Source organism: Giraffa tippelskirchi, chromosome 4 (genome assembly GCF_054371585.1).
Source record: "Giraffa tippelskirchi isolate mGirTip1 chromosome 4, T2T-mGirTip1v1.2.pri, whole genome shotgun sequence".
In the NCBI taxonomy this organism is placed as follows: Eukaryota; Metazoa; Chordata; class Mammalia; order Artiodactyla; family Giraffidae; genus Giraffa; species Giraffa tippelskirchi.
The window spans coordinates 166,129,158-166,156,686 of NC_137278.1; the positions used below are offsets into that span (position 1 = coordinate 166,129,158).

General features: G+C 41.3%; 1 protein-coding gene across 3 annotated transcripts in view; it reads left to right on the plus strand.

Annotated features, from left to right (window-relative positions):
- The window catches only part of C4H12orf75 (chromosome 4 C12orf75 homolog), a 51,537-nt gene that overhangs the window by 11,152 nt on the left and 12,856 nt on the right, over window positions 1–27,529 (plus strand). For all 3 annotated transcript variants that reach the window (XM_081595679.1, XM_081595678.1, XM_081595677.1), the window contains exon 2: window positions 6,701–6,725. In XM_081595679.1, coding sequence (XP_081451805.1) covers window positions 6,701–6,725 — 25 coding nt within the window. The remainder of the gene's footprint in view (window positions 1–6,700; window positions 6,726–27,529) is intronic.

Sequence of the window (27,529 nt, forward strand, 5' to 3'; positions counted from 1 at the left end):
CATCCTGAAGCTACCTGGGGTCCTGCCAAGAGTCACCTCATTAGAAGAAACAGGCTCCTATCACCCTTATCTCTCAGGAAGTTCCAAGGGTTTTAGAAGCTCTGTGCCAGGAAGAGGGAATGAAGACCAAATATCTGTCTATGATTCCTCAATATCAGATTAATTTTTTTTTTATGTTTGAATAAATTGCATTTGCTGTGCATTTTTAAGTGGCTGAGACTCTTGACTTTGGGACTCATGAATACAATTTTAAAATCTTTTGACGAAAGTAAAAGGTATAGACTTCGGTGGCAATCCAGTAGTTGAGTCCCTGCTTGCACCGCAGAGGGTGTGGGGGTCGATCCTTGGCTGGGGAATCCTGCATGCCCCACAGTGCAGGCACTTCCCACCAAAAAAATATATATGTATACACAATCACAGTGAAATGAGGCAATGTTGTGAACAACAATCTTCTAAGTGTTAAAGAAACAGTTGTATTCAGAAGGAAGTGTTCTTTACATACAAAAACCACTTACATTTTTTGTCACTGGAACTGAATATGATACTTTTCTGAGAGCAGACCTTCCCCTTCTACTTCCATTTTTTAGGAAGATATTTAAAATTATAATGATCAATAATACAATTTTGGAAAATAGTCATTAAATCTTTTGACTCACAAAAATTCTAATTTAGGTCTATATATTTTGTGGTGTTTCTATCCCACAAGAAACATGGTTACCTGCCTTCCCTTGTATTAATGTACCATCGCTATGTTTAAACAGTAGAGAGGCATTTTGGCAGGAAATGAAGTGGTACTAACAGGGAAAAATGTTTTACCCCGGGTGTTGGGGTCCTTTAATGGACCGGAATCTGGTCGTACGGAGTCGACATTAAGAAAGTAAAAGAAAGAAGGAAGAAAAGAGGTTGATATTCCCTGGTTTACACAGAGTGCCAATATAACTCTAGGACAAAGAGTCAGCACCGTCTACGTAGGCTCAGGGCGCCCTCTCGAAGAGGTCCTGAAAGCCCGAGCAAGTAAGTAGACACAGCGGACACCTGTGCTCCGTGGAAGCAGCCTGAAGGAGAGAGAGAGAGAGAAATGAAGAAAGACGCAGGGACCAATGTTCTGATGGTACAAAGGCGTTTATTAAACATATTGTGGGCATATATATACTGTCTTACAAGATAGCTTTTTCAGCAGAGATAGGGATCAAAATTCATCCAGGAAACATGAGGCTAGAATCAGTCTCAAAGAGAGGAGGTTGTAAATAGTTACTTTCCATATCAGAAGGGAAGAAAGTTGTAAATGGTTACTTTTCACCTTATGGAAAGGCTAGCGAAGGTAATGCATCAGTTCAGTTCAGTAATGCATAGATTTCTATTGTTCCTGGGAACTGCCTCCGGCTCCTCTTGCCCCTGCATTCAGGAGCTAATAAGGAACAGAGGATTTATGCAAGACCAAAAACAGCACACAGGAAGCCTCCTGTTAAATGCTTCCTGACACCCGGGGTCTTGAAACAAGTAGCTACACCACTATAAATATTTGTTTAATAAATGATGAATCTCATGAATCATAAACACAACTTAAAGCAAATGGGATTTTGCCACTATCTGAATTGTTCTAGTCAAAGTGTCTTTTGCATAAATTATCTAGAGAAGAACTCTCCATCTGGTTAACTGTAATCAATATATAGATGAAGTATGATTAAAATGTTGCACTGAGGGTAATCAGAATTTTTCTTCTGTTTCTAGTAATTTTATGATTTTATACTTTTGCAAAACAAAGATACCTCGTATTTTATATACCTAGAAATTCTTATATTTTTGCTGGGAGTTTCAACAATTATAGATTTTGTTTTTCTTTTCTCTGAGAAGTTGTGTGTCAGGGAGTCATGTTCTTCCTGTCCTGGTTATAAGCTTATCATTAATCCCTTGCTCCTGTGAAGATGTATGCTTTCTTCCCTTTTAGAAAGATGAATGTACATTATAATCAAATCTATAGGCTTGATGTATATACATCAAGTCAGTGTTTCTGACTTCTTGGCCTCCGTCACCACTGCAGTTGTTAAATAGATGGTGCCCTTTAAGAGAGGTACATTTGCGAACAGAAGAAATGGCCTGCTGATTTCCTTCTGGAAGGTAACACCTGGCATCTGCCTTGGGCCTGCTGGGAAGTTAGATGGTGAACTCAGCAGGAAAGAGGCCGTGGAGGTGCCCAGAGTCAAGGTGAAGTGGATGCAGGGTTTCTGGTGACTGATGAAAACAGGTACTGAGGAGACAATGCATGACTGTTTTGAAATGAAATTCACACACACATTTATTGTGGTTTGTCTTTTCTGGCGACTTTGTCAGCCCAGGATTAGAAGCTGAAGCAGAGAGATCTAGGGACTGGCAAATAAAATATTGGATCAGGAATTTTACCTGGGTCTTCTGCCTTCCGGTTTCATGCTGTTGTTTCCCTACCACCCTGCTGCTGTCCCTCAGATGCAGTATGGTGGCTTCTGTCCATTCTGCCCTCCCCTTCATCTCTTAACAGCCCAGCACTCGTGGCCCTCACATCATGACCACTGTCTTCTCTCTGTATGACGTCCCAGAATCCGTTCTGATGCCTTCTGCTCTCTCCTCCCCTGAGCGCTGCAACCCCCAATCATTCCCCATCTTTTTCCATGAAAATGAAACTAAGAAAACAAGGATATTTATTTTCTTTTTAGACTTTCTCCCAGATTCTCATGCTTATTTTGATTCTGAAATAAAATGTCCATTTTTATGGGTTTTTGGTGGCGCTAATCTTTTGTTTATTTTTTCTGTCGAACTCTCCACTGTTATTATGTTTAAGATTTAAAAAAATTTTTTTTTTTTGGTTTTATGATCTCAGATTCCAAAGCCGTTTTTATTTATGTAATCTTAGAGTTGTGAAACAGAAATATTACTCTCCCCTGAGTAAAGACTCTTAAGTTTGTTACAAAGTTCAGGTTTGGTCAAAACCTTTAAAGAATTTATTTGAGATATAATCTTTTTAAAATTCATTTTTTAATAATTTTATTTATTTATTTTTTGGCTGTGCTGGGTCTTCATTGCTGCTTAGGCTTTTTCTCTAGTTCTGACAAGCAGGGGCTTCTCTATAGTTGTGGTGCACAGGCTTCTCATTGCAGTGGCTTCTCTTCTCGTGGAGCAAGGGCTCTAGGGCACCCGGTTTTCAGTAGTTGTGGCTCCAGGACTCTGGAGCACAGGCTCAGTAGTTGTGGTGCACAGACTCAGCTGTTCCATGGCATGTGGGATCTTCCCAGGTCAGGGACTGAACTCATGTCTACTGTACTGGCAAGCAGATTCTTTGCCACTGAGCCATCAGGGAAGCCTGAGACATAGTCTTGATTATCTTTATTCTTTTCTTTGAATTTGCAGTATTATAGGTCCTAGATTAATATCTCTCGGGTAAAGTTCTTACAATTTTGGCAATAACTCTTCCTGCAGACTTGTTTTTATTTTGTAGCACATTTTCCTTTATCTTCATACCTTTGTGACTTGTGCAGGAATTAACTCCCACTTCATAGATAGGAAAATTGAGATACTAAGGAAAATGTGACTGCTAATAACAGTGATGCAGCGCAGGAGATCCAGGTTCGATCCCTGGGTTGGGAAGATCCTCTGGAGAAGGAAATGACAACCCACTCCAGTATTCTTGCCTGGAAAATCCCATGGACAGAGGAGCGTGGCAGGCTACAGTCCATGGGGTCACAAGAGTCGGACACGACTTAGTGACTAAACCACCACCACCAATAATGGTGAGCTATTTTTATGTGCCAGACTTGGCTCTGTTTACATCTTTTTATAATTAAAAAAAATTTTTTTTTTGGCTATGCCCTATGGCATGTGGGATCTTAGTTCGCCAGCCAGGGATCAACCTGTGTCCCCTGCAGTGGGAGTGTGGAGTCTTAACCACTGGACCACCAAAAAAGTCTCAATTTTTAAAATGTACTAATTTTTTTTTTTTTTTACCGAGGTGCAATTGACATATAACATTATATTGGTTTCAGGTATACAATGAGATGATTCCGTATTTATATATGTAGTGAAATCACCACAATAAGTCTAGTTACCATCTGTTATCATACGTAGTTAACTTTTAGGATTTACTGTCTTGGCACCTTTCAAGTATGCTGTATAGTATTATCGACTGTAGTCGCTGTGCTGTACATGTCATCCCCATGGCTTATTTATTTTAGAGATGGAAGTTTGTATATCTTGACTTGCTTCGCTTGTTTTGCCCATTCCCCAACTTGCCTACCCTCTGACAACCACCATTCCTTTCTCTGTATCTATGATTTTTTTTTTTTCACTTGTTTTGTTTTTGAGATTCCACATATAAGAGAAATCACATGGTATTTGGCTTTCTCTGATTTATCTCGCTTAGCAGAATTCTCTCAAGGTCCATCCATGTGGTTGCAAATGGCAAGATTTCCTTCTTTTTTCTTCATATGAGTGAGTGCATGCTAAGTCACTTCAGTCGTCCAGCTCTTTGCGACCCCATAGACTGTAACCCATCCATGGGATTTTCCGGGTAAGAATACTGGAGTTGCCATGCCCTTCTCTAGGGGATCTTCCCAATCCAGGGATTGAACCTAGGTCTCTTAATGTCTCCTGCATTGAACGGTGGGTTCTTTACCACTGACGCCACCTGGGAAGCCCACTAAGTAGAATTCTACTCTATTATTCTATCCTCCTGTATCTATATCTCACATCTTCTTTATTCATTCAACCATCGCTGGAGTTAGGTTGTTTCCAATCTTGGCTATTGTGAAAAAAGCTGTGATGAACATAGGGGTGTATATATCTTTTTGAATTAGTGATTTTGTTTTCTCTGGGTAAATGCCCAGGAGTGGAATTGCTGGATCATATGGTAGTTCTATTTTTAATTTTTTTGAGGAACTTCTGTACTGTTTTCTGTAGTGGCTGCACCAATTTACATTCCCACCAAGAGTGCGCACTGGTATCCTCCTTTTTCCACATCACTTGCCAACACTTGTTATTTGTTGTTTTTTTGATAATAAGCATTCTCACAGGTATGAGGTGATTTCTTGTGGTTTTGATTTGCATTTCTCTGATGATTAGTAATGTTGAGTATCTTTTCATGTACTGATTGGCTATCTGTATGTCATCTTTGGAAAAATGTCTATTCAGATTATTTGCCCACTTTAAAATCAAGCTGGTTTCTCTTTCTCTCTCTCAACCTCTCTCTCTCTCGATATCGAGTTTTATGAGTTCTTTATAGATTTATAATATTAACCTCTTATATCAGATATGTAATTTAGAAGTATTTTCTTCCATTCAATTGGTTGTCTTTTCATTTTGTTCATAGTTTCCTTTGCTGTGCAGGAATTTTTAAAATTTGATGCCGTCCCACTGTTTATTTTTGCTTTTGTTGCCTTTGCTTTTGGAATCAGATCCAAACATTAATTTCAAAGATCAGTGTCAAGTAACTTACTGCTTATGTTTTCCTCTAGGAGTTTTATGGTATCAGATCTTACATTTAAGACTTTAAATTCATTTTGAGTTAATTTTTGTGTATGATGTAAAATAGTTGTTTAGTTTCATTTTTTTGCATACAACTGTCCAGTTTTCCCAAGACAGTTTATTGAAAAGACTATGCTTTCCATGTTGCATATTCTTGCCTCATTTGTTGTAAATTAATTGAGCATGTATGCATGGGTTTATTCTTGGGTTCTCTGTTCTGCTCCATTGATCTGTGTGTCTGTTTTTTGCCAATAACATACTGTTTTGATTACTATAGCTTTGTCATGTAGTTTGAAATCAGGAGCATGATGCCTTCAGATTTGTTCTTTCTCAAGGTCTGTTGTGGTTCCATAGACATTTTAGTATTATTTGTTTTATTTTCTTGAAAAATGTCATTGGTATTTTGATAGAGATATATAGATTTTAAAGAACTTCACGGTAACTTTTGAGAAAGATATTCTTATTTTCCTCATTTGACACGAGGGAAGTGAAGTTATAAGAGGTTAAATGATACTTAATTCCATATAGCTTTTAAAGTTGGAACTAAGTTCTGTTTGTTTAGGTAAGGATATTAGGGGGCAGAAGTGCAGATGGAACTGTGTTGTGGGCGGAGAATCTGTGATAAGTGAGAAGACTGGGGTCCAAAAGAGATGGGTTGTTTTTGACATGTGGGTGGGAAGCAGAAATGAGAGGGTTCAATAGCAAATAGGATAAGAGTTGGAAATGAATGTTACTCCTTTTGGAGCTGGGCTGGCATCTTTGAGACTTCCCAATTCATTTAGGATGTCGTCTCCATTTTGTCATGTGACTTTGCTTTACTTTTTGATTAGTGCATAGTGTAACATAACAGTTCCATGTAGGTACCAGCTTAGAAGTTGTGTGGTTTAGAAAAGAAAATGTTTCTCAAATTTGTTACTGTATCTGTAAAATTAGCAGATTAGATTGGGCCGTCTTGTAAAATTCCTTTCAGAATCAGGACTTTATAATTTATAGGAATTGTTAAAAATGGAGAGAATAAATTCTAAACCTAAGATTTGGCTTTTTATGATTTTCCTGCTCTCCTTTTTCTTCTTTTGTGAGATAATCTTTCAAAAAATCATATTCTCAACTCATCTCTTGAAAAAGTTATTTTAGTTGAATATTGGGCTTGAGATTTTTGTACCAGTGTTATCAAGATAAAGAGAAAATATCTTTTTCTATTTTTTTCCAGGCCCTGCAGGAGCAGCTAAAGACGTGTAAGTACTTAATATTACGATTTTCTAAACTGTTTCTGAGGAAGACACTATTTTCATGATTATGACCTTTAGATATGTAGGTTTGGCTGAAAAGACATGGAAGTACTTTCTGTACTGAACACAAATCAAGGCTCTCATTTGATTTGTAACTAAAGTGCTATTTGAATAAGGGGATTATTTGTGGCTTTTTATTTTAGCCTTTCAGTTGGCCTAGCACTTTAATCCAGAACTTTATGAAAGGGAAATGTTTGATTGTGTTTCCATCCTAGCTTGTGTAATTGCAAGCCTGTGATTACGGCAGAATTAAGCACCTAGCTCCTATGACTATGCAACATCTTAGAGTTTAGCCCATTGGGAGGGGTGGGAGCCGAGCATTTACCAAAGACTCACTGAATCACTTTGAAGTTGATAAATAGACATGTGAGTGAATGTATATGTCCATTCAAGGTAATCAGTATTGAGTTGAATTTTAGACCACAGGACCGTTTGAGGGTTTCCATCATGCATCTTCTTTGCATGTTCCTACCTTGAATCTAGGTATAGACAGGACATTGCAGTAGTTCACTATTTAAGAGTGTTTGTGGCACTGGGAACTATATTCAATATTCTGTAATAAACCATAATAGAAAAGAATATGAAAAAGAATATATATATGACTGAATATATACATATAACTGAATCACTTTGCTGTATTATACATCAGAAACTAACACAACATTGTAAATCAACTATACTTCAATTAAAAAAGAGATAAATAAAATGCAAATGTTCTGAAAAAAAAAAGTGTCATTTAGGGAGCTGGGTAGTGAGGGTGGAGTGGGGAAGGGAGAAGGTGGGGATGAAGAGCCCCCAAGGACAAAAATAGAAAAAAGAGTGTTTGTGGTCACTTCATGGATTGTGGGACCAGCCTCTGTCCAAGCCACTGCAATCAGTTTGGAGGTCAAGACTGATGGTGCCACACACACAGAGCAAGAGGGCAGGAGAAGATGTATTACTCACATAATGAGGCTTTCTAGGGAGAGCAAGGTGGTCTCCTAAACTGGTCCAGTTTGCATGAAGCAAGGGGTAAGTGGCTTTGTTTTTTATTAGGAATGGTGCTGGGGGTGGGTGGGGGGGGTGGGCAGAGGAGTGCCTGGCTGTCTCCTCCCTGTTGGCACACATGGAGGAGTTCACAGGTTTTTTTTTAGGCTAGCATAGCTGTGGGGCAAAGGATCAGTGGGACTTGAAAGCTTTTGTCACAAGCGAAGTCAAGCAAAAAGGAATCCAGAAAAGATTAGATTAGGGCTATAAAGTTTTGGGGGGATTAAATAAGCTTTTTATATGGAACTTGAGGTACAAAGGAAGCAGTGTAGAATACTTCAGTCTCCTGGTTGCAGTCATTGAGTTTATTACCAAAGCATCTAGCAAGAGTGCGTTCAGCATCCTTATGTGTTCCTGCTATGGCAGTGTCTCCATCTCTCCTTCAGTCTCTCCCTTTCCTTTCTGTACGTTGTTGCCAGGTTAATCCCCTGCCCTTTTAGGATCTCTGCTCCCAATTTTAGATTAGTCTCCATTGCCTGCGGGATTGAGCCCAGAATCCTTTGCAAAAAGGAAAAGGCCATTTAGGTTTCGGCCTTTAGGAGAAGGAAGCCCTGCAGCCAGGGAGTGACAAGGTCAAGGACCCAGCTGGGAGCTGGGTGCTCTGAGACCATGCTCAGGGTCTCAAACTGATTTCCTGATTTCTGTCTTGGCTCCTTGATTTTTTTTTGCTGTTCCCTCTGCCTGGAATGGTGAATTCTGTCTGTAAAAATTCTGTCTATTCTTCTTGGCTTATATCTTATCCTTTATGAGAAGAACATCCCTGATCTCTCTGTTAGTTGTGGTATCTCCCTCTTCTGAACTCTTATAGCAGTTTGAACTTTTTTCCATTGGGAATTGAGAGAAGTCCCCTCTAGTTCATAGTATCATGTTGGGGACATAGCTAGTGTGTAACGAATGAATCTCATCATTTTTCTTTAAGGAGAGATTGATTTCATGACTTCTTCTTTCTTTTAAAGGTATGGAAATTTCTAAGAAGATTTAGTGATGGCTTTGTGGATGTTTTTGTCAACATTAACTTCTCCAGGACATGAGATGCCATTTAACTATAACTACTTTTAAATTGTTTATTTATTTTTTATTTTTGACTGTGCCAGGTCTTTGTTGATGCTTCGGCTCTTCTCTAGATGTGGCAAGCGGAGCCTACACTCTAGTCTCGGTGCATGGGCTCCTCATTGTGGTGGCTTCTCTTGTTGCAGAGTACAGGCTCTAGGGCATGTGGGCTTTAGTAGTTGCAACACATGGGCTCAGTAGTTGCAGCTCCCAGGCTCTAGAGCACAGGCTGAATAGTTGTGGTCCATGGGCTTCGTTGTCCTGAGGCATGTGGGATCTTCTCAGATCAGGGATCAAACCCGTGTCTCCTGCATTGGCAGACAGATTCTGTACCACTGAGCCACTAGGAAAGTCCCTTAACTACTTTTTAAAATCTTGAATTCACTATATTTAAATTTCCTGTGACTTTGTGTACCTCATAAGTTCTGTAACTAAAAAGATATAATTTTATTCAATAAATGACCCTTTAAAAATAAATTGGTAGATTTAATTGGAAAAAGTTAAAGAAAAGTATAGTATTTTTTTCCTTGCACTAAAGGTATACTCAAACCATTTTTTTTAAAGCAGAAGCTGTAGATTTATACATCTTGACCATAACATTAGAGGGTGTCATGAGTGAAGGAGGAAACCAAGAAATTAAGACAATTTAGACTTTTATTATGAAGATTTAAATTTTTTGTTTTTGTTTGTCATCTAAAGAGACTGATCCCAAATTAAAAGAAGTGGCCAGACTCACGTCATGGATGCTGAGAGTACAGAACTTCAAATAGGGCACCCAGCATATTATATAGACCACATAAAAGTCTTTTGAGGGGGGTTGTGATTGTTTTTATAAGTCAGAATCATTATAATTGCTCCTTTAATATACAATAAAAATCAGCGCTCTAGGGACGGTTTGGAATTTTTACAGTATCTCCCTTTTACTATTATTTGCCTGCTTTCTATAGGCAAGAAACCAGGATATAATAAATAAAATGATATTTTTGCCCTAGAGCAGGTCACTATCTACTGGGGACCAAACTGTAGTGTGATAAGTGCTAATTATTAAAATAGTCAAAATTTAATGCTAGTCTGAGTCTTGAAGGGTGAACAGGAGCTTGTGTGGGGAGGGGAAGAGAGGCAGGGCAGGGGAGAGAACACGAAAAGGGGCCCATGGGCACCAGAGAGCCTCATGCTCTTCTGGAAAGTCAGCCAGTGTTCCCAGTGCCTATGGCACAGGCTCAGACAAGTGGAAGATGAGGCTGGTGGGCCGGAACCAGCTCGTGAAGGGCCTTTGGTGGCAGGCCGGCCATGGTACTTGATTTTTATACGCATTCAAGAGCCATTCAGAATTGTAAGGTGGGGACTTCCATGAGTGTGTTTGGGATTTAGGGCGATGACTCCCAAGGCAGTGGGCTGTGTGAGATGGAGGAGGGGTGAGGCACAGAGCAGTAGTGGGGCTGAGGCCACGAGAGGGTCAGACAGCAGACAGGACACGGGAAAGGAGCAAAGGTGATGACGCATTCAGGGTGCGCCTGGAGGTGTCGTCGATAAGACCTGCTGAACGACTGAATAGGGAAGGAAAGGAAAGGAAAACCTGAGGTGAAACGATAGCTCTGTGGCTTCGAACTCGAGCCAAGGGAAGGGATGGCTGATGACCCAAAGAGGTCACATGAGCTAAAGGGAGAAGAGAAGCCATTGGATGTGACGTGACGGCCACGCTGCTCACTGGGGGATGTGGTTTCAGTTGAGTGGAGTGAGTACCAGTAGAGTCAGAGTGGCAGTGAACTAGGAATGAGGAAGTGATGCCTGGTCTTTTGTTTTACAATATTAGGCAGTAAGGGATGGAAAAATGTGGCAGCTTAAAGAGGAAACGTATTTTAAGAAATATATTTCTGTTATAAATACTAAGGAAATTTGTAAACCACAGAAAAGCATTTTAAAAAAGAGAAAAGAAAAAAATCAGCTATTATCCTATCATGAGAAACAAGAGACAATCAACTTAATATTTTACATTATTTTCTTCCATTTCTTTGTGATTATTTCTGCCTGATTATGTGTATGGGTGATTTTATATATTGAAGTCTGATTTTCTTTCTCTATTTATTTATACAGAGGAGACAGAGGGTGTACCGATAGGTGAAAGTATAGGAACCAGTAGAGTAAGAAAAGCTGAGGGTGGTTTGGGGAGGGGTTATCTGTGTGAGGGAGAGAATAATTGATGGATGTAGATTCTAGAACATGCAAGAAGGACTGAAAACATAGAAGGTTCACCTTACCAACTTGAGATAAGGAAGAAAGCATGGGTGAAGATATATAGAAATTTAATCATCATAAGCCAGACCTACATGTATATCAGGGAGTGAGACTTTGCTTTTCTCACTCCCGCTCTTCAAAATTAAACCATAGAACACTCACATGCAGAACAAAATAGAAGTGAATTCAACTTGATGACATTTGACTGTTTTCACAAACCTGCAAAGTCAACCATGCTTTTATTTTATTTCAGTGAATTATCTTAGCTATTTGGCACAGATAGGTTGTGTTGGGATATTTTTGGTTGGAAATGGCAGAAGCCCAGCTTAAACTGGCCTAAACAAACAAACATAAAGGAATTTATTGGCACGTGTAATGGAAAAGCTCCAGGGGTTCAGCCATAGTCACAGCTGGATGCAGGTGATCCAACGACAGGGAGAAACTCTTTCATCTTGGCTTTCCTGTGTCTGGCTCCATTCTGAGGCAGCTTTTCCTCAGTGGTGATGGAGATGGCCAGTTTTTATCTTATCGGCTTAATTCCCATGAAAAAAGAGCTTCTCTTTCCCTGAAGTTTGATCAAGTCACAGCGCTAGGCTCTCCCTGGCCAGGACACGGGACCAGGTGCCTCTCTCTGAACCAGTCAGTGGGCCAGGGGGACATGGGTTTCTCATTGGCTAGGCCTGGGTCACGTGCCAACTGCTGGAGCCAATCAGTGTCGTTAGCCACACCTAACCTTAAATAGTGGGAGAGCAGTGGTTCCCACACCAAAGAAAAATTGGAATGCTGTTACCAAAACGGGAGAGAATTATAATGGGGCAGGCAGAAAAAGAGCAGGTTCTCCATGTAGGTCAACTTTCATATTATTTCAAAATAATCTTTTGATTTAATTTTTATTGGAGTATATTTGCTTTATACTGCTCTGTCAGTTTCTGCTGTATAGCGAAGTGAATCAGCCATATGTATACATATATCCCCTATTTTTAGGATTTTCTTCCCATTTAGGTCACCACAGCGCACCAAGTCAAGTTCTCTGTGCTATATAATAGGTTCTTGGTAGTTATCTATTTTATACATGGTAGTGTATATATGTCCATCCCAATCTCTCAATTCATCCCACTCCTTCATTTAATTTTCAGTGTGTGTGTGTGTGTGTGTGTATGTTTTACAAATGTATTTTGAATAAGAAACAGTATTAAACAAGTTAAATCAAATTTAATGTTTGCTGTTGAAAATAAAAGATCATAGCCACTCAATTTAAACAAGGTTATTCAAATACTTCTTTCACTTAAAACTTATAAAGTGATATTTCATTAAGATTTTTCTTGACTAAGCAGTTTTATTGTTATGGAAGGTAACAACTATAGAGAAAAATATCTTGGAATGAGTTACTATAAAACGCATCAAACCTCTGTCTTTTTAAAAAGCTGAAATTACATATCTCTGGTCTTGAGTTTCCTTGGAATCCTTCGTAAATTTCCCATGTCTAATACATCTGTGTCAGAATTACAGATCTGAGTGTATCTGATAACCTCGTTTCTCCTCTGTGAAGTGGCAAGCAAGGCTGTTTTCTGAGGGTGAGGTAGCCTACTACTCAAAAATTTTACCCATTTTCTAGGGGTAGGAGAGTATTTAGCATTGAAAAAACCTGCATTTTGGAAGCAGAGAGACCTGAGTTTAAACTTCTCTCCACCCTTTACTGTGCATGCGTGCTCAGCTGTGTCGGACTCTTGGCAACCCCATCGACTGGCTCCTTTGTCCGTGGAATTTTCCAGGCAAGGATACTGGAGTGAGTTGTCATTTCCTTCTCCAGGGGATCTTCCCCACCCAGGGATTGAAACTGTGTATCCTATATTGGCAGGTGGATTCGTTACCACTAGTGCCATCATAACAAAGGGATAATATTAACTGTTCAGGGTAGCCATCTTCATCATTATAATCACCATTCTCAATTTTAATAGCTTATCTTTATTGAGAACTGCATATCATAGAGTGAATTCCAGTACTTGAAATACATCCTCTCACTCACTACCCCCGATAGTGTGATAAAAACAGTAGTGGTTTTTCATTTTACAAATGGGGAGATGGGACACAGAGAAGTTAAGTAACCTCTTAAGAGTTACGATGGTTATTGATACAGTATATTTAGTATTCTAGCATAATACTTGGTATTATGTGTTGTCCCCTCCCTCATAAATTGTAGCTAGAATTACTAGGTGGTTTAGTTTCAGTTCAGTCAGTTCAGTTGCTCAGTCGTGTCTGACTCTTTGCGACCCCATGAATCCCAGCATGCCAGGCCTCCCTGTCCATCACCAACTCCCGGAGTTTACCCAAACTCATGTCCATCGAGTCAGTGATGCCATCCAGCCATATCATCCTCTGTCATCCCCTTCTTCTCCTGCCCCCAATCCCTCCCAGCATCAGGGTCTTTTCCAATGAGTCAACTCTTCACATGAGGTGGCCAAAGTATTGTAGTTTCAGCTTCAACATCAGTCCTTCCAATGAACACCCAGGACTGATCTCCTTTAGGATGGACTGGTTGGACCTCCTTGCAGTCCAGGGGACTCTCAAGAGTCTTCTCCAACACCGCAGTTCAAAAGCATCAATTCTTCGGCACTCAGCTTTCTTCACAGTCCAACTCTCACATCCATACATGACTACTGGAAAAACCATAGCCTTGACTAGACAGACCTTTGTTGGCAAAGTAATGTCTCTACTTTTTAATATGCTATCTAGGTGGTCATAACTTTCCTTCCAAGGAGTAAACGTCTTTTAATTTCATGGCTGCAATCACCATGAGCAGTGATTTTGGAGCCCCAAAAAATAAAGTCTGACGCTGTTTCCACTGTTTTCCCATCTATTTCCCATGAAGTGATGGGACCAGATGCCATGATCTTAGTTTTCTGAACGTTGAGTTTTAAGCCAGCTTTTTCACTCTACTCTTTCACTTTCATCAAGAGGCTTTTTAGTTCCTCTTCACTTTCTGCCATAAGGGTGGTGTCATCTGCATATCTGAGGTTATTGATATTTCTCCCGGCGATCTTGATTCCAGCTTGTGCTTCTTCCAGTCCAGCGTTTCTCATGATGTACTCTGCATATAAGTTAAATAAGCAGGGTGACAATATACAGCCTTGACGGACTCCTTTTCCTATTTGGAACCAGTCTGTTGTTCCATGTCCAGTTCTAACTGTTGCTTCCTGACCTGCATACAGGTTTCTCAAGAGGCAGATCAAGTGGTCTGGTACTCCCATCTCTTGAAGAATTTTCCATAGTTTATTGTGATCCACACAGTCAAAGGCTTTGGCATAGTCAATAAAGCAGAAATAGATGTTTTTCTGGAACTCTCTTGCTTTTTCGATGATCCAGCAGATATTGACAATTTGATCTCTGGTTCCTCTGCCTTTTCTAAAACCAGCTTGAACATTTGGAAGTTTACGGTTCACATATTGCTGAAGCCTGTCTTGGAAAATTTTGAGCATTACTTTACTAGTGTGTGAGATGAGTGCAATTGTGCGGTAGTTTGAGCATTCTTTGGCATTGCCTTTCTTTGGTATTGGGATGAAAACTGATCTTTTCCAGTCCTGTGGCCACTGCTGAGTTTTCCAAATTTGCTGGCATATTGAGTGCAGCACTTTCACAGCGTCATCTTTCAGGATTTGAAATAGCTCAACTGGAATTCCATCACCTCCACTAGCTTTGTTTGTAGTGATGCTTCCTAAGGCCCACTTGACTTCACATTCCAGGATGTCTGGCTCTAGGTGAGTGATCACACAATCATGATTATCTGGGTAGTGAAGATCTTTCTTGTACAGGTCTTCTGTGTATTCTTGCCACCTCTTCTTAATATCTTCTGCTTCTGTTAGGTCCATACCATTTCTGTCCTTTATCGAGCCCATCTTTGCATGAAATGTTCCTTTGGTATCTCTGATTTTCTTGAAGAGGTCTCTAGTCTTTCCCATTCCATTGTTTTCCTTTATGTCTTTGCATGATTACTGAGGAAGGCTTTCTTATCTCTCCTTGCTGTTCTTTGGAACTCTGCATTCAAATGGGAATATCTTTCCTTTTCTCCTTTGCTTTTTGCTTCTCTTCTTTTCCCAGCTATTTGTAAGGCCTCCTCAGACAGCCATTTTGCTTTTTTGCATTTCTTTTCCATGGGGATGGTCTTGATCCCTGTCTCCTGTACAATGTCACGAACCTCCATCCTAGGTGGTTTAAGGGTTGTTGAAAAGATTTGGCAGTGCCTCTATAATGAATCACTGATGGGAGAAGACCCAGTGCATCAAGGGCCTCACTGTGGTTAGCAATCTCACATTCCCATTGGTTGTCCATCAACACGTGATTAGATTTTCCTCGGTGGGACTCCATGGAATAGGAACAGGCAGAGAAGCAATTGGGCGTGTTCATTCAGGGATAGAGAGGGATTGGTGACCAGCAAGTATTGCTGAAATGTTTGACTACAAGGCACTTGCTGAAGAGAGGGGGAGAGGAAGCACTAAGAGGCTGATGAAAGGGTAGAGCCGAGAGGGTGGATGGACTGGAGGCTTCTCTGGGATTGGGCTGGGGGGGGGGGTTGGGATGGGAGATCAAAGGAAGATTGTTTTCCCCCCAGGGAGTGGAACTGTCTACTCTAAAATATGAGAGGTGAAATAGTTGCAGGAACTAAGCTCCATGGAGCACCCATGGGAGTAAGTTATTACAAGAGCAGTAAAAATTGCTGGGATAGAGGAAGTTAGCAAAATGTGAAGCAAGAAGTCGACTGAATGGGTTTCATGGGATTTAAAATTGTCCAAGATAATGATGGTGAAAAAGAAAACCTTTGAGTCCGGGCCAAAATCTTCAGTGCATCCGGGGTCTGTTATGGCAAGGTTCTGATGCCAAAGAGGAGAATTTTGGAGTGAACATAAAATTGACCTCAGCTGAAAGAGTGCTTTGGGGGAGTTGGAAGTATTCTGGCTCCATCTCCTGTTTGGAGACACTGGGACAAGGGAAAACTAGCTGCTTATTCCCTAGGTTTTGAGAAAAGTGGTACGTCAGGGGAAAGCAAGGTTCCTTAAGGAGGAGAGAACATTCCTGCCTGCCTTGTAGCAAAGGATACTTCTATAGCCAATATCGAAATAATCCAACACTGTGTGCTTCTTAGAAGGAGAGCAGGAGAGGGGTAGGGAAATTGCAATTTAATTCTTGACCCATTAAACCCCATTCAAAGAGCGAATGTTACTCAAGTTCTCTGGTAATATTATACATTCTGGAAAAAAGAAAGGGACCAACATTGGCTAAGGGGACCGACCGAGGAGAGAGACCGAAAGCTAACTACTGTCCTAAGAAGTTTCGAGACTGTGAAGACATGAATGAGATTACACATAGGCCCAAACGGTCAGTGATAAAACATTAATTCTGTCCAAGATCATATGTAATTGAATGCTTGGTGGAATTGATTTGAATTTCCCTGAAAATCAGGAGTCATTGTAAAAACCTCTTACAGAGAAAATTGAATGATTGCACTTTATTTGGAGGACTGTAGTGTGGGTAGAAGGAAACACTGTCAATTAATAAGCTTATTCCAAAATTCGATCATGAATGGTAACTAAAACTAGATCATTGGAGCTACACAAATGATCCCCAGAGGTTTTCATATTGAAACTGTACTGTTTACAAATCACAACAAGCTTGGCCTCTTTTGTTACATTGCAAATAGGGAAAAAGAAAAGACTGCAGACTGTTTTCTACTTCTTAGATCATCGTTAATAAGAATAACACTATATTTAGAACACTTTTCTTGATGAATAAATGAAAAAATAAATAATTTCTTTGCCCCGGAACTGTGTTGTTCTGGAAAGCTCGGGGAATGAGAACTTTGTGAGTTTTAAGGCAACTGTAGCCACCATGCTTGAGGAGGTATTAATTAGAGTAGCTGGTGACTGCCTGATATTTATCATCTGTATTTGTTCTGGCGAATGCACCTAATGTATCCATGCCATGGGTCCATTATTTTACCTCTGAAACCCTTCTGTTGGTCCCTCAGGACAGCTATTTTATGCAACCCAGAAACTAAGCAAATACAGTGACGAAAATATTTTGATTACCAAGTGCTACTGAAAAAGAAAAAAAGTAGTGGTTTGTATTTGCCGTAGTAGCTCAGAATAAGGTCTCTGTGTGATAGTTGATAAATGGAAATCATAGTGGAAAAAGAAGGGGCTTCCCTGGTGGCTCAGACAGTGAAGAGTCTGCCTGCAATGTGGGCGACTTGGGTTCGATCCATGGGTTGGGAAGATCCCCTGGAGAAGGAAATGGCAACCCACTCCAGTATTCCTGCCTGGAAAATCCCATGGATGGAGGAGCCTGGCAGGCTACAGTTCATGGGGTCAAAAAGAGTCGGACACGACTGAGCGTGGTATAAACTTCACATAGTGGTATAAACTGATGAAAGGGTTTAGGTGTTTGGTGTGGCTATTTAGTTTTATATAGGTATATGCACAAAATGGGCTTCCCTGGTGGCTCAGTGGTAAAGAATCTGCCTGTCAATGCAAAAGATGCAGGTTCGAACATCCCTGGGTGGGACGTGGGGAAGATTCCCCTGAAGGAGGGAATGGCAACCCACTCCAGTATTCTTGCTTGAGAAATCCCATGGACAGAGGAGGCTGGTGGGCTATGGTCCATGGGGTCGCAAATAGTCAGACATGACTTAGTGACTAAACAACAACACACAAAATACATTAATGAAGAAAGAACAGGCAGAGGAAAACCAGCCAGCCCCAAAGAGCAACCACACAGACTTGGAGCTGGTTGGAAGGCAGCTCACCTTCTGGAACCTTGACTTAAAAGCAGTCCGAGCTTATTTATAGTTAGAGAGAAAGTCAGTGTCGATGAACTGGTTCATTTCGAGAAGGTGTGCAAAGCTAGTAGGAAGCAGATGGGTGTGCAATGACTAGCAAATCTGGACCAGTATACACAGTTAATCTGAGAAGGGTTAGGAAAGAATCATGCTGGTTTCACCGGAAGTGGGCTAGAAGTATTTGGTGGAAACTTAGATATAAGAAAGTAGTTTTGAAACTAACGGTTGCTTTTTTTTTTCTTTTTCTCACATGGCCTCAAATTGGGGCAACTTTGGTGAGACAGAAATCACTAAACACTATACCACTCTGTAAGGATTTGTCATTTTTAAACAATCAACTGCGAATTTAGCTTTTCAACAATCCCCAAAGTGGGGGAGATGATAGACTAGTGGTCTATTCTCAGTCATGCTTGACTCTCCAAACATTTTTATTGATGCAGTGGCTGAGAATCTGAGTCAGAGCTTGGGAGCGGGTGACCTTACTGCAGGAGCTTATGGTGAAACTCAGTGGGTGGTTTTAACCTTTTCTTTCTCCTTGAACACCTGTCCTTTGATAAAAGAAACTAAGTCTTTTCTAACAAAAAGAGACCCAGTGGTAATTAAATGCCCAGTGTATTTTTATAAATCTAGTCCAAAATTATTAATATGTGTTCCATGGTTCTTAGGAAGTGTTTCTTGTGGTTTGAAAGTGTTTTTTCCCCCCTTAAGATGGGATGTGACCTTTTAAGTAATATTGTGCTGTTACATTTTTTCCTCAAATATGATGTCACTTTCCACAAATTTTCAAATGCTGGGTGTGTGTGTATTAGTCACTCAGTCATGTCCAACTCTTTGCTACTCCATGGACTGTAGCCCGTCAAGGCTCTGCCCATGGGATTCTCCAGGCAAGATTACTGGAGTGAGTAGCCATTCCCTTCTCCAGGGGATCTTCCCAACCCAGGGATTGAACCCAAGTATCGTGCATTACTGGCAGTTTCTTTACCATCTGAGCTACTAGGGCAGTCCACTTCAAATGCTGTACATGCTCAGAAATAAGACACTGTCTTGAAACCAGAGAAAGCAATATACCAATAGGCAATATACCAATATACCAATAGGCTTCTGGAAAAAACAAGTTTATCACATAAGTTTACTCTGTAGAGTATTGGCTCATGGGGATTTGAAAATGGAGGAAACTACTTGCTACAATTAATCTAATTCCTTTAGTACTATTTTGTTCCTTTACTCTTTGGACCCAGGAAGTAAGTCTTCTTCTAATATGCATCCTGGGCACGACTGTAAAATGGACAGTGCAACCCCAGCTCTTAGTTCCAGCCTCTTCCTTGGGCCCTGGCCCCCTTTCTCACATGCCTTTCCCGTCATTGACACTGAGGCACACCTGACCTATAATAGAGAATTTGAATTTGTAACTTTTGCCACCAGGTAAAATCAGACTATATTTAAATCGTGGCCTTTCCAGACCCTTAAAATTATTCAAATATGTGGTTGTCTACACCACTGAATAAAAATGCCAGCGTACCTGCTTCTCCATACTCCCTCCTCTTCTTCTTCACTTAGTTGTGGAGGTCAGAAACCGGTGGGGGTGGTGGTGTGACTTTCTCAACTCGCTGCATTTGTCATGATATTAAGGCATTAGAACTGTGTTAGTTGGCAGGGCTTTCTGTTAGCTGTTTTAGATTCAGTTCCAGATTTCCACGAGAAGTCTATGGGCATTTAGTCCCTGGTTAGATTAGAGACAGCTGTTGTAGCCTCTTCTATTTCCCATTTCCTCTCTCTCGAGCAGTAGATTGGCCTATATTAGAATTGAGGTGGAGCTAATGAAAAAGAACTGACTTTCTCTCCCAATCTTTGCCTGCCAGAAACTTTATGTTTTCCTAGCAGGGCCTTTGAGAATAGGGTAGACCAGCTGGGTAGGAGGCATGGCGTTGGGTCCCCTCGCCTGGGTGGTTGCCTTGTTAGGGGGTGGTTGTCTTCCTCAGGACCTGCTGCAACCAACCCTTATTGTTATTGGGCCCAAAAGTAGATCAGATCTCAGGGTGCTCCCGTGGACAAGCACAAAGCTTGGCCTGGGAGGAAACAGCTTATACTGCTAAGTAATTGCAAGATTTTGTAAGTTTCTTTTACCACAGTCCTCGGGAACATGTGTGGAAATGGCTTCTAAGGGTGTGAGACCAAGGAGAAAGGAGACTGAATTTATTGTTTAACAGATTGTAGACTTAATAATTCAGTTGCATGGCTGGGAGTCTTAACAGTTTAGTCAACTTGGTTGATGCACTTTAACTGAAGGAGTTTACACTCTCACCAGGGGAAGCATATGTCAGAACTTTCCTGGTGTGGTGAGGAGGAGGGAATCCAAAGGTTTGTGGAGATAGGAATGCTGATGTGGATTTTTCAAATGTGATTTGCTCCCCACCGCAGAGGAGAGCCCCTTCCCCAAGGCACTGAGCAAATTGAGAAACACACAGTGAAGGGAGTGTCCAGGGGGATCATTCTCTGTAACGTGGCTGTGACAGTGGGAGATGCTGCCCTGGAGATGGCTTCTTTGTTTCCTTGAGGGGACGGGATCCCAGAGAAGCAGAGGTCAGGAACTCAACCACCCAATCAAGAGGGAGGGGATATATGTATACTTATAGCTGATTCACATTGGTATACAACGGAAACTAGCACAACATTGTAAAGCAACTATGTGTGCATGCTTGCTCAGTTGTGTCCGACTCTTTGTAGCCCACCAGGCTTCTCTGTCCATGGGATTTCCCAGGCAAGAATACTGGATTGGGTTGCCATTTCCTCTTCCAGGGGATCTTCCCAACCCAAGGATTGAACCCACGTCTCTTGCGACTCCTGCATTGGCAGGCGGCTTCTTTACCCCTGAGCCACCTGGGAAGCCCCAGAGCAACTACAATGAAAAAAAAAATCAAGAACTCAATCATCCAAGACAAGATAGGCATACTCACCATAATGGGCAGCAGGATGAAGAGGCACATTGTTTCACCTTGGAAGGAATTTTGAGAATAGCTAGTTGATCACACTCTCCCTAGGGATAAATGAGAAGCATGGCCTCAAGGTTCCTTTTCTCCCTTTACGTATTTTGTAAGAGGAAGACTTCTGGTGTGTGAGCCAGAAACTTGAACTGAGATCATCACGATGGAAAGGCATGGCTTCTTAACCCAGTTTCCAGACTCAAGTCAGATTCAGAGTGATAAAGGCCACATTCCCTTGAGGGAATTTTAAACATGGCTGCATACATTCATGGTAGAGATTGTTTCGTGTCTTCTCAGAGTTGTGTTAGAGCACCTGTGCCCAGAACAGAAGGAAGTACCCGAACCTTCTAGAGATTTCTAGGCACTGGTTCTGATTGATATTAATGCCTGAGGATGCAAAATGCCACTCTGTGCCATCAGTCCATGTGTGTTGGCTTATAGTGGTCAGGGAAACAATGGAATATTGGCTAACCTGAAAACTGTGGTGAGTCCAATAGTCTGCAGATCCCGGGCTCTGGTCATTTCCTTTGTTTGTGAGTTCCTAATCAGAGTAGATGTATTTGGAAACTGAAAGAATTCCCACATTGGCTGTCATGGTAGGAAGGGTCAAGTAGAATCCAATGGAATTTCCCTTCTGTACCAGAATAATACACAAACAGGAACACTGAATTCCTGGAGTTGCAGGTATTAGTGCCCCCACCAAAGATGTGGAAAAATGAAAACACGAAGACACTTCTCACATCTCCTTTTAACTTGTCTGTTTGGCCTGTGCAGAAGGCAGATTTATTTTAGAGAGTGACTTTGGATTCTTGTAAATTTAAAGAAATGATGATTCCAACTTCAGCTGCTGCTCAACGTATGGTATCTTTACTGAAAACAATCAACATAGCCCCTAGCTTCTGTTATGCAACGTTTGCTTTATCTCTGAACCGATTTGCAAGGATTACAGAAGCAGTTTGCTTTCACCTGTTAAGGTCAACAGTATACCATCGTAGTTTTGCTGCTCATTCTGTATTCTGTAATATTTTGATGTTATTGACACCTTATAGCACATCATACTGGTCTAGTACATTGATAATGTTATAGAGATTAGACCTGATAAACAGGAAATAACACATCCTTTAAATACTTCAGTGAGACACATTCAGTCCAGGGGGTGCAAGATAAACCTCACTCTTGCTACCAAGTAATGTATCAGTTAGTGTCCACGTAGGGTAAAGGAAACCACATTAGCTATGTTAGCAGAGAGAATTTACCATTAGGAATTGGTTAAGCAGGTCATGGAGGATTGAGGATGTGAGAAAGGAAGACTGAGATAATAGGCAGCATTATATCAGGAAGTGGCTACCACTCCTAGGGAAGGAGTGACAAAGGAAAGAGGTTGAGGTTGCCAGAATCTAAGAGCTGGAAGAGGAGGGGGTTCTTTGGGTCTGGGATGCTAACTTCTGGGGAGGGGGCACTGCCAGGCTGGTGTCACATCTGAGTTTTGTAATCCAGCAGGAACCACAGCTGGAGGCCACATAGTATCCATGGCCTGCCCACTTGAGCTGTGATGACCAGAAAGAGTGTTAACAAGGCTGGTCCCATTAACCAGCTCCTGGGCTGCTACAGGCAGGAGCGGCATGCAGAGCTGGAAAGGGCAGTCCTTTCCCCTCTTCCTGCACTTACGTCTCTTCAGCATCCCCTTTGGTGGAACCTAATGGGGAGTCAGGTGGCAAAGGAAGATGTTGCCCTGAGTCCTTGCCCCTGCATTGCAGTGTGTGGGGAGGGAGGGTACAGCACAGCTTCCCTGTAAGAGCAGATTGTGTCTGGATAGGCCACATAGTTGTTTCCAGCTGTTGACCCCTTGGTATTAGTAATTTGTGCAGGTTTTGCTTCCCCCTTATTGACGTCAGCCTCCATCGTGGTGAAATTGGGGCTGGGGCAGGAGAAAAAGGGAGGGAAATTGGTGAAAGTTACCTTTCCCTTTTTGTTTTTAGGCAGTTTGATTTACGGTACATGGTCCCTTACCTCCTATACCCCTGTGTTTTGGTTATCTTGGTAGAAGCCTTATTCTCAAGGTTTCTTCCCCATTTGTGGTAAATTCAGGGGGATTCTTGTCCCTGAATGCCTTCATTCAGATTTCCCATCTTCAGTGTCTCTGCTTGTAGGCACCTGGGCATTGACTCCTGAACTGTTTCAGAACTGTTATTTAGAAGTGCATTACTGCCCTAGGAGGTTTTTTTTTCCTTTTTAAATTAATTTATTTTTTAATTGAAGGTTAATTTTGCTTTACAGAATTTTGTTGTTTTCTGTCAGACATCAACAAGAATCAGCTGATTCACAGTACACCCATGTCCCCTTCCTCCCGAAGCTCCCGCCCATCTCCCTCCCCATCTCACCCTTCTAGATTGTTACATAGCTCCTGTTTGAGTTCCCTGAGTCATATAGCAAATCCCCATTGGCTATCTATTTCACGTATGGTATTGTAAATTTTCATGTTACTCTCTGTATATCTCACCTTCTCCCTCCTTCCCTACCCCCACGTCCATAGGTCTGTTCTCTATGTCTGTTTCTCCACTGATGCCCTGCAGATGAATTCATCAGTGCCATCTTCCTAGACTCTGTATATATACATTAGTATACGATATTTATATTTCTTTTTCTGACTTATTTCACTCTGTATAATAGGCTCTAGGTTTGTCCATCTCATTAGAACTGACTCAAATGTGTTCCTTTTTATGACTGAGTAATATTCCATTGAATATATGTACCACAGCTTCTTTATCCATTCATCTTGATGGACATTTAGGTTGCTTCCATGTTCTAGCTATTGTAAATAGTGCTGCAATGAACACTGGGGTACGTGTGTCTTTTTCAATTTTGGTTTCTTCAGGGTATATGCCTAGTAGTAGGATTTCTGGGTCATATGGTGGATTTATTCCTAGTTTTTTAAGGAATCTCCAAACAGTCTTCCATAATAGCTGTATCAATTTACATTCCCGCCAGCGATGGAAGTTCAGTTCAGTTCAGTTGAGTCGCTCAGTCATGTCCGACTCTTTGCGACCCCATGAATCGCAGCATGCCAGGCCTCCCTGTCCATCACCAACTCCCGGAGTTTACCCAAACCCATGTCCATCGAGTTGGTGATGCCATTCTTCACACCCTCTCCAGCATTTATTGTCTGTAGACTTTTTGATGATGGCCATTCTGACTGGTGTGAGGTGGTATCTCATTGTAGTTTTGATTTGCATTTCTCTAATAATGAGCGCTGTTGAGCATCTTTTCATGTGTTTGTTAGCCATCTGTATGTCTTCTTTGGAGAAATGTCTGTTTAGGTCTTTTTCCCAATTTTTGACTGGGTTGTTTGTTTCTGTGGTATTGAGTTGTATAAGCTGCCTTGTATATTTTGGGAATTAATTCTTTGTCAGTTGTTTCCTTTGCTATTATTTTCTCCCATTCTGAGGGTTGTTTTTTCACCTTGTTTGTAGTTGCCTTTAAGTTTAATTAGGTCCCACTTGTTTATTTTTGTTTTTATTTCCATTATTCCCTAGGAGATTTCTGCTGGTTGATGTGCGCTCACTTGCTTCTTGTCTAAGGGAGCAGGATTATGGGCCAAATGTGTGGAGATATTTGGACCAGTGAATTCCTGAGCAGTGTTGTCAGGAGAGGCAGAGCGGATTGGCTTCTTCCGGCTCATCTACTGTGAATCGGCTTCCTTTTTACTTTGTCGTTCCCAGCATGGAGTAATTCAATCTTCAGTCTCTCTTTTCTAAACAAAGACTCCAGGGGGAAGTCATCTCATTCTTTGTCTTTAGTGTTGGCAGAAAATAGAGCCAGGATGGCCACGACCAAGGGCTTTCTAGGCTCTGTCAGTGGCTGCTTTCTTGCCACGCCAGGGTTTACATGGCTTTCTGTCCTGCTCTCCCTTCCCACTTCCTTCCCTGCTTTTGGGAACAAATCTTGTGATCCATCAGCAATCACAGCTGCACAATAGTCACTGCCCTTGCACTAAAGCTATAGTGACCAGGAAAGAAAAATGATCAAGTCCTCCATGAAGATCAGTGGCTCCTCCAAGGGCTCCGTGGTAAGGGGGTGCCCTGGCCCGACCACAGGCTATTTTCATCATTTTAGAAACTGAACAGAAATCTGCATTGCATGTGCCTACAACAAGGCTGCACAGGCTGTAGGTTAGCAAAACAAAAGGTTTATTTGCCTTTGATTCACATTCTACACATTCCCTGTGGGAATAATCCCATGGTTCAAGGCTTTGTATGTCTTCAGCACTAGTATGTCTAAGAAAATTGTCAGTGAGTGAGTTACTAAGGCCAGTTGATAACAGGATCTTTCAAAATACACTCTGTAAGGGGAAACAAGTACAATGATTCTTTAAGATGATGCACGGGTTGGGCAACCCAGGTGTTCGGACAGCCAAGGCATTATCTCAAACTTGTGAATCTTCCCAGGTATTAGAATTCTGAAGACTGAAGTTTCTTGCTAAGTTGCTTAGCAGTCAGATAAATTTATCACCCCAGTTGTTTTGAACTGCCCTGAGATAATGTCCACTTTTCATCAACAAGAAAGGCCCTTTCAAAAGAAGCTGGTCTTCACACCAAAGGTGTATTTTTTTTTAGATGCTTAATGTCTCTAGCTCTTCCTCTTTCCAGGAATGTTTATTGCTGCTTGATGAACCATTTCTTCTTCTGAAGGCTGCAGCCAGTGCAATCGGGGCAGGACCACGTCACCACAGCTGAGAGGCTGCTGTCCTCTCGAACAGGACAGGGCAGCCCTTGGCTCTCAGGCAGCCAGAGTGGCTTGGCCCTCTCTGTCCACAAGGAGATTTGGTTTAGACCAGCCACTATTTTTTATTTAACTTTGGTTTGGACCTGGTTGTTCAGATGAATACAGTCTAATGAAACTGCTCATCTGGAGAGGTTTTCTACTGAGAAAACATCAATACATAGCTCATATGTAGCCATTTAACAAGTTGTAAAAGATTGCTTGCCCCTGACAGCATAGAGGCTTAGGTCTAATGCTAATGAAACATGACTAAGACCCCTCTGCCACCTTGTTTCCCTCTTATAAATGGGATGATAAAATCAGAGAGATCCAGCTTGGGAGATAGAGGTGTTTCTCTGATACAAATTAGCATGGGCTCACAATTTATGAAGCAGGAGCTGGAATCACACACAAAAAAATCACACACACACATACAAATTTTTATTGGAGTATCAACCCAGTCAATCTTAAGGGAAATCAACCCTGAATACTTGTTGGAAGGATTGATGCTGAAGCTGAAATTCCAGTATTTTGGTCATCTGATGCAAACAGCTGACTCTTTGGAAAAGTCTCTGATGCTGGGAAAGATTGAGGATAGAAGGAGAAGAGGGCATCACAGGATGAGATGACTAGATGGCATCACTGAAGCAATGGATGTGAACTTGGGCAAACTTTGGGAGATGGTGAGGGACAGGGAGGCCTGGCATACTGCAGTCCATGGGGTTGCAAAGAGTCAGGCATGACTGGGTGACTGAATAATAAAAACAACAACAACAAAACAACATAGTTGCTTTACAGTGTTGTATTAGTTTCTATTGTACAGCAACCTTTGTTCTGAATTCTGGCTCTATTACTTGGCCATGTAACCTTGGGTACAGTACTCTACCTTTCACAGTCTCAGTTTTTCGTTTTTAAATGTGACTAATCCTCATTTTGGGCTTCCTGAGTGGCTCAGTAGTAAAGAATCTGCCTGCCAATGCAGGAGAGGTGGGTTCGATCCCAGGGTCGGGAAGATTCCCTGGAGAAGGAAATGGCAATCCACTCTAGGATCCTTGCCTGGGAGATCCTATGGACAGAGGAGCCTCGTGGGCTACTGTCCATGGGGTCGCAAAGAGTTGAAAACGACTGATCTAAACAACAACAGCAACAACAACAAATCCCCATTTTTCAGGATTGTGATGAGGATTAAAGGAAATAGTAGAATCGCAGGAGCAAAGTGCCTGGTGCAGTTACACAAGCAGGTTTTGAGACAGGGATGAGGCTCAAAGCTTTTGCAAAGAGTGGTGTGGAGGCAGCGCCCACTCTAAGGGGAGCCACCATGTTGGTTTGTCACAGGAAGTGTTTTTCACTTTAACATCTTCCTATTTGAGAGGCAGAGCGGTGAATTGGAATGTGGAATGTGGTTTTGGTGTCAGATGGGTGAGGTTTCGATGTTGGTCTTACTTGTTGGACTTGCTTATTTGTTCATTACTTGGCTCTCTGAAGCTATTTCCTCAGAACTGTTGGGAGAAATCGGACTGGTGCGTGTGGAATGTCTGGCACTGTGTCTGACACACAGGAAGGACTCACTGATGATGCTGTTTTTACCCATGTAGTCTTTAGTCTCCAGTCTTTGTATCGTAGAATAATCATTTGTGGAATGAAGGGAGCATGTATATAAAGGCAGGCATTATAACTTACTTGAAGATTTAAAAAAATGGCCATCTGATAAGTCTTTATAAATGGTATTTTTAAAGATTTAGTAATATATCTGAAGCTTAATTTATTACCCAATAAATATGGCAGCTACATTATCATTTCCTGCAAATTAGATGCATAAGATATTGATTAATTTTATACAGAGAATGCAAGTTGGGATTTAGGGCATTGAA